Below are 8340 nucleotides of genomic sequence, written 5' to 3'. Positions count from 1 at the left end.
GCAACTCTTGCACAAGTATATTTAGCATGCTTCTGGTGTCAGTCTTTCTCAAGACTTGAGCTATAATCTGGCCCAAAGTTCTTGTACAAGGCTTGTCAATTGAATTTGTTACAAGTATCTGGAGCAAGACCCATAGGTAGAAAAAGACACACTGATAGAAGGATTTGTTTATAGTTAAAAATATTTATTAATATTTAACAAATCATTTATTAGAGACCACTTTTTAGTCCTTAACAAATATTTCTTAGTATTTAAAAAGATTTATTAATATTTAATAAATGAATATCTGATTTATTAAATACAAACAAATCATTTTAAATACTAAGAAATATTTGTTTGATACTAAAAAATGGTCTCTAATAAATGATTTGTTAACTATTAACAAATATTTTTTTAATACAAATAAATCCTTCTATCAGTGCACTAACAACTATCGAAATTAAGACCAGATTTGCTCAAGCCTTGAAAAAGATTGCTATATCGTTAATGTCAGATAATATAAGAAATGCCATGCAGGTACTTAAATGAAAGGTCTCGATGAGTGTAACATCGAAATGAGTTTATATCTTGAAAAATGTCAATAGTTAAGAAATGACCTTGTACCTTGTGAACTATTGACATTTTTAAAGATATAAGCTCATCCCGATGCTACACTCATCGAGACCTTTCATTTGAGTACCTACATCAATTTTTCATATATTTATATATTTTATATATTTCACAAAAATACCATATATATAAAATATATAAAAAATACCATGTAGGTACTTAAATGAAAGGTCTCGATATGTATAACATTAAAATGCGTTTATGTCTTAAAAAATGTCAATATTCAAGAAATGACATTGTATATTGTAAAATATTGACATTTTTAAAGATATAAGCTCATCCCGACATTACACTTATCAAGACCTTTCATTTGAGTACCCACATCAATTTTTGATATATATATATAAATATATGAAAAATGTAAAAATATGAAATGTATATGAAAAATATATCAAAAATGCATGTGAGTACTCAAATTAAAGCTCTTGATGAGCGTAACATTAAAATGAGCTTATATTTTGAAAAATGTCAATAATTAAAAAATGACCTTGTATCTTGTGAACTATTGACATTTTTAAAGATATAAGCTCATCCCGACATTACACTCTTCGAGACCTTTTATTTGAGTACCCACATCAATTTTTCATATATTTTATATATTTATATATATTATATACACTGTATATATGAAAAATGTATCAAAAATGCATGTAGGTACTCAAATGAAAGCTCTTGATGAGCTTAACATTGAAATGAGCTTATATTTTGAAAAATGTCAATAATTAAAAAATGACCTTGTATTTTGTGAACTATTGACATTTTCAAAGATATAAGCTCATCCCGACATTACACTTATCGAGACCTTTCATTTGAGTACCCACATCAATTTTTCATATATTTTATATATATTATACAAATAAATATATAAAAAATATATCAAAAATGCATGTGGGTACTCAAATGAAAACTCTTGATTAGTGTAACATCAGAATGAGCTTATATCTTTAAAAACATCAATATTTAAGAGAGTACAGTGCAATTAAACAAAATTTATTTAATAAAGCAAAATTTTATTAATTAATGATACACAAGTTCTAGCAGTCACGTAGTGACTGCAAAATTCCTAGTATTTATTAAATCCTGATTGAAAAATCATTTATTAACAGTTAATAAATTTTATTAAATATAAACAAATCCTTCTATCAGTGCAATTAAATAATTATCCAGTTAAATAAGATTTTACGTGAACCTCATTCATTTCATGAACATGGTCTATCAGTTCTTGAGTAACAAAATCGACGATAATAATAGTAAGAGTCTTTGGTTCGCTGCCAGGATATAAACGATTGACCTTGTGATTAAGCGGCTCGACGCATTCATTATTAAAATCATACCCGCCGTACTTAGCCTGCGTGCTAAAGTAACGAGACTTGTCATAAATGCTCAGGTCATAAATGTAACAAGTGTACTCTTGATTAAGGCTCTTTGCAATGAACCTAAGGTACCTGATGAACTTATTGTCAATCACCGACATACTTGAGTCATACCCTGAAGAGTCTTTATCTTTGAAGTAAGAGCACCTGGAGAAAAGCTCGAAGAGACAGCTAATGAAGGATATGTCGTTGGTGGCCAGCAGAATTTTTCCTCTGACTTTGTCAAGAGTGTCTGCGAGGGTCCAGTTCCTCGTCAAGCGCCACCCGATGTTTTCCGTTAAGTACTTAGCAAGGATATCGCAATTCTGAGGGTGCAGATCGTCCAGAGGAGACATGTACTCTTGTCTCAATATCAAAATGATGAACTCTCGAGGATGCTTGGCCAGAAATTTGTTGATTAGATGGATTACGTCCATGAAGATCCAATGCAAGGATGTGCTGCCGGAGTATAGTGCGAAATAATCGAATAATGTTCTGACTCCGATATCAAAAACTCGGACTCCGGACTCCATCTGCTTCGTTAGGGGCATTTCTTGGGTCTGCGCTTCTGGGTTTGGTGTTATGGAGGACATTGAATTGTGAGTACCTTTGGTTGAAAAAAAAAAAAGTTTATATATATATATATATATATATATAATTTAGCAATTTTTTCAAGAGTTTGTTGAAGTAAAATATTATATTAAATAATCTATAAGTATTTAAAAATGATTCATCTCTAGATGGGTGATTCTCAGTAAAGACGTCTTAAATCTGTACAAAATTGTCCGACCAAATTATTTTTGATTTTATTAGAAAAAAAATTAACAAGGGCTACAAAACTATCAGCTTAATCATAATAAATAAACAGCCGAATTAATTTTTGCTTTTTCGATATTTGTGTATCTTTTTCCATATAACATCACAGGGGACTGTTTTTTTTTTTTATCAAATTGAGAAAAATCAAGCAAACTATTTCAATGCATTCAACTTTTCAAGTTCTCAATGAATGTTTACATTAATTAGAATAATATTAAGACTTATGGATCCAATTTTATAAATAAATTATAAATAAAAATAGTCGCCAGGGGACTGAGTTTTGAAGTGGCCCAGACACATATTTCCAGCACAAACGGTGCTTTGACACTAAATAAAATGCCGATAAAGCGCTAACAGCCCTATGGTTATTAACTCAAGGCTAGTTAGGTCCTTATAAACCTTACAAAGGGTAAAATAACACGCTGGATTTTTTTTTGGCTTTGAACCTCTGGCAGGGGACTGTTCTTTAAATGCCTGGGTCAAACTTTGGTTTAATGAATTTAATGAAACAAATTAATTTTCGGTACTTTTTATTGAAGAAGATTGTTAGTTAACTCATTAAGTTTATAAACATTATGGACCAAATTATATATTATGGATGAATAACTTAAAATTTAATCTTAAAGCTTTAATTTTGGGAATGAGACAGCCCAGGGGACTGTTATTTTGGTGGCTTACCAATTTATAGCAAAAAAACCAAAATTTATTCCATTTTAGTTTTCAATGCTCCAAATAGAAATGTTTTTTTACTTTCGTAATAAATTTTTTTTAGTAATAAAGTAACAATTTTTCTAATAAAAAAATGCCTGGGACAGCAAAAAACATCCTTACAGAGAATCACCCATATATAAAATATATAAAAAATTCCATGTGGGTACTTAAATGAAAGATCTCAATGAGTGTAACATTAAAAAGAGTTTATATCTTCAAAAATGTAAATAATTAAGAAATGACATTGTAAGATACAAGCTCATCCCGATGTTACAATTATTAAGAGCTTTCATTTGAGTACCCACATGTATTTTCATATATACATATATATATATATATAATATATATAAATATATGAAAAATTGATGTGGGTACTCAAATGAAAGGTCTCGATGAGTGTAATGTCGGGATGAGCTTATATCTTTAAAAATGTCATTAGTTGATAAGATAAAAGGTCATTTCTTAATTATTGACATTTTTCAAGATATAAACTCATTTTGATGTTACACCCATCAAAACCTTTCCTTTGAGTACCCACATTAATTTTTCATATATTCTATATATTTATATATTTCATAAATCCAATAAATATAAAATATATAAAAAATGCAATGTAGGTACGGAAGAAAGGGGTCAATTGAACCACTCATATTTTAAAAATCGAAAAAATGCTTCATACTCTTAGAATTAGATTCTAATATGTTAAACTCGAATATGATCAAAATTTTAAATCATTGCGATGAATAAATTTTAAAAAATTGAGATTTTTTTATTTTTAGGCATGTAAACTTTTTTTTCGGCTGGTGACAAATTGTTTAATAATATTTCAATTTTTGAATTAATTGATAAAGTTTGAATTGTAGTAGTTGTATATACTTATACTTTATAATCCTCAACTTTGTTTATAGTGATATAATAATTTTTTTATTTATTATTTACTATTAATTGTTATAAAATTATATGGGGTAAATTGAACCAGCAGTCCGGGGACGATTGAACCATACGGAGAAGCATGGGACATGCGCGCGCATCTTGACTCTACGTGAAAAATACTCAGGGAAATAACCTAACAATTTGATGAACTAAATTTATAATGAAAATTATTTTTAAATTGATTTTTAATTTATTTAATATAATATCTGTGCATTAAAAATGTCCAATAGTAATATTAGCAAGTAACAATTAATATATTATTTATTAAAAGTTAGGGTTTGAGTTTTAAATATTATTGGTTGAATTGCCCCCGAGCGGGGGTCAATTGAACCATTCGACGCGTTTGGATATTAATAATTTTTAAAAATTCACATTTTTTATCGACTAATTTATTGATAATGATAGGAGACTTAACCATTCCAAGAAATAAATTATCATTTAGTTTTAATTCGAATAATAAAAAATTGCTAAACTTTTTTTGGTTCAATTGACCGCCTTCACCCCTATATATTTCATAATTTTGCTCTCCAATAAATTTCTATATATTTCAATATTTATTTAGCTTAGCGCGTTTACATCATCAACGTACCTGTAAATGAACAGTGTCCAATTTCCATTGTATCTGGCAGATTTGTTAAAATATTCGCGCGATCTTGATGTGGAAGGTATTCATATTCGTCACATTCAGGTCTTGTGGGTCCACCACCACAAGAATTTACCCCCGATAATTCGTAATTAACAATTAAAAAAATTACAAGTAGTTTGTACATGTTGAAAAGGTGTGACTCAAATTTACTAAAAGCGTCTACAGTATCAAAAAACCGGATTTTCAAAACATTTATATACTTTTAATTACCGACATTGTTAAGATAACAACTGACACAGTTAAACATTTCTTTATTACTTTTCCTTAATGTACCTTAACCAATTAATGGTACCACTGTTGTAATTAATATTAGATTTTTTTCCTTCAAACGCACTAAAGTAATAAAAATCTATTTTTTATTAGAGCAAGTTTGGATTTATAACCAAATAATGAATTTTCTTCGTTATAGAAAAATAATTTTTTACTTAAAAAAACATCGAAATGAGTTTATATCTTTAATAATGTCAATATTTAAAAAAGTACAGTGCAATTTAACAAAATTAATTATTCAATAACGCAGAATTTTATTTATTCACAGTTAACACGGCAGTCATGTAGTGACTGCAAGGTTACTAATTAAAAAATATCTTATTTGTTCTCCTCACCAGCTATCCCTCAATCCACAAAATAATTAAATAAAATTTAATTAATCATTAGTAGCATTAATGAGAAATTAAAGATATGTGACCACTAAAACACATCTTTGACGTTAGTAGTTTAATTTTCATTAATTTATCTATAGCAAGTTACATTTAATTAACTTTTAAAAAAAACATAGTCGTTAAAAGTATCATTACAGAGATTTAATTAGATCAAATCAGTTAATGAAATACTTATTATTATCATTAACTAAAAAAAAAAATCTAAAATTACGTTTTAAATTAATTTCTAATAAATTCTATTTGTACTTTTTGAAAAAAAGTTATAAAAATATAAAAAAATTTTTCATAACACTCATTTCGAAATTTTTTTATAACGAGCTACTTTTTTAATTTCCCGCTAAGGAAATCGAAGATTTTCAAAAATCGGGAAGTTATTGTTTTCACCCCGTTTTACAAAAATCAAGTTTTCATCAGACGTTTGAAGGTCACAGGAAGCTTCCCTGACTATCTCCGCGAGGTTGTCACTATGTCTGTGTGTGTGTGTGTGTGTGTGTGTGTGTGTGTGTGTGTGTGTGTGTGTGTGTGTGTGTGTGTGTGTGTGTGTGTGTGTGACTATGTGACTCGCTTATAACTTTTGAACGACTGAACCAATCGGATAAACTAAACGGCGTTCTAAAGAGTTCCATCAAACTTAGATTTCTTGAGAATTTGAACCGATTCGGACCGATAGATTTTGAGAAATTTTGAAAAATCTCAAAAAAATAAGAAAAAAATCATTTTTGAAAGTAGTTTTTTTGGAATATCTTTTAAACGGCTCTATCGATCAACTTCAAAAACTAATCCGCCCTTAAGCTTGAAAAACCACGCCGATCGTCGCTAATTCGGTCAAAATTGGTTGATTCGTTCGAGAGATATCGTGATCGAAAGAAAACCGAAAAAAGTGTTTTTTTGACATAACTTCGTCATTTCTTTTTGAATCGTTTTTGATGATATAGAATAATTTCAGAGCTTAAAAAACCGCTTCGATCACCGCCAAAAACGTGGAAATCGGTTGATTGGTTCGAGAGATATCCTCGATAAAATATTTGGAAACAAGTGTTTTTTTAACATAACTCCGACATTTTTTGGAATAACTTTTAAACGACTGCACTGATCGATTTCAAAAACTAATCAGCTATTAGCATGAAAAAATTACGTCGATCGCTGTCAAGCCGGTCAAAATTGGTCAATTCGTTCAAGAAATATCATGAACGAAAGAAAACCAAAAAAAGTGTTTTTCTGGAATTACTCCAAATTTCCTAGTTTTATCAAATCAAACTTGAAGATTCGTCATGAAACTAAAAAAATTGCGTCAAATACTGCCAGCCGCGTGAAAATCGGTTGATTCATTTAAAAGTTAGTGCGGTTTGAAAATTTAAAAAATATTGTTCTATGATACTTCTACCAGACTTTTGAGCTCGAAGAGCTCAAAAAATCATTATTGCAGTTTTATGCACCTAGGTATGGAATTAGCGGGAAGTTGCACGGATGGCCTTCAGGGTCTACCGTTTTTCTAATTTTTAACTTCCCGCTAAGAAAATTGAAAATTTTCAAAAATCGGGAAGTTATTGGTTTCACCTCGTTTTTCGAAAATCGAGTTTTCAACGTATGTTGACGTTTTGAGGTCCTAGGAAGCCTCCCCGAATGTTTCGGCGATGATGTCCGTACGTCAGTGTGTGTGTGTGTGTGTGTGGATGTATGTAAACCTCTCATAACTTTTGAACGGCTTGACCGATTCGATCGCGGTTGGTGCCATTCGAAAGGGCTTGTCCAAACTTAAATTTTGAATGTAATGTGGAACGATTCGGACCCGTAGATTTTGAGAAATCGCAAGAAAAGTACAAAAAAAAATTTTTTTAAATGGAGTTTTTTTGGAATAATTTTTAAACGGCTTTACTGATAAATTCCAAAAACTAATCAGCTTTTAACATAAAAAAACCACGTCGATCGCCATCAGTCCGGTCAAAATCGATTGATTCGTTCGTGAGTTATCGTTGATGAAAGAAAAAAAACTGAAAAAAGTGTTTTTTCGGAATTACTCCGAAATTTTTTGTTCTATCAATTTAAACTTGAAGATTCTTTATGAAGCTTAAAAAATTACGTCGAATGATACCAATCGCGTGAAAATCGGTTTATTCATTCAAAACTTATTGCGATTTGAAAATTCAAAAAATAGTGTTCTATCAAACTTTTAAGCTCGAAGAGCTCAAAAGCATACAAAAGCTATTTTTTTGAGCTCGAAGAGCTCAAAATAACACACAAATTGTATTTATGAGCTCGAAGAGCTCAAAAACGTCATAAGTGCAATTTCAAGCGTTTAGGTATAGATTGGCGGGAAGTTTAGATTGGCGGGAAGTTGCAGGGATGGCCTTCAGGGTCAACCGTTTTCTTAATTTTTTTTTTGTTAAATTAAGGGGGGAAATACGTGTACAGGCTTAAAAAAATTCAATTTTTTTTTTCATAAACCGCTTGTAAAACTATTCAAAAATATAGATTTAAAATTTCAGGTAAAAATTCCTATTCGTTCAAAAGTTCTAAGCGATTTAGTAATTACTTTAATACTATTTTACATAAACTTTTTCTGTCACTTTTTTTTCAAACGCGTTTCTCTCGAAACGAGTCTTTTCAAAAC

The 8340-nt window shown here is 29.8% G+C and overlaps 1 protein-coding gene across 1 annotated transcript; it reads right to left on the bottom strand.

Annotated features, from left to right (window-relative positions):
* Positions 1-1768: 1768 nt before the first annotated feature.
* LOC123267193 lies at positions 1769-5267 on the bottom strand. The gene is made up of 2 exons (XM_044731737.1): positions 5011-5267; positions 1769-2568 (listed from the first exon to the last, which is right to left on the bottom strand). Exons 1-2 carry the CDS (start codon positions 5189-5191, stop codon positions 1769-1771), a joined length of 981 nt encoding a protein of 326 aa, XP_044587672.1. The 5' UTR covers positions 5192-5267.
* Between the last annotated feature and the right edge of the window lie 3073 nt (positions 5268-8340).

Source organism: Cotesia glomerata, linkage group LG6, assembly GCF_020080835.1.
Source record: "Cotesia glomerata isolate CgM1 linkage group LG6, MPM_Cglom_v2.3, whole genome shotgun sequence".
NCBI classification, from domain to species: domain Eukaryota; kingdom Metazoa; phylum Arthropoda; class Insecta; order Hymenoptera; family Braconidae; genus Cotesia; species Cotesia glomerata.
Note: the sequence above shows the minus strand (reverse complement) of the source record. Positions and strands in the feature narration are given on the sequence as shown.

What these genes read in the sequence shown, in the direction of transcription:
- LOC123267193 (XM_044731737.1), bottom strand. Translation starts at nt 5,191, where the DNA reads ATGTACAAACTACTTGTAATTTTTTTAATTGTTAATTACGAATTATCG. An exon ending in TGGACACTGTTCATTTACAG is followed by an intron (nt 2,569 to 5,010) that starts GTACGTTGATGA and finishes TTTCAACCAAAG; the next exon opens with GTACTCACAATTCAATGTCC.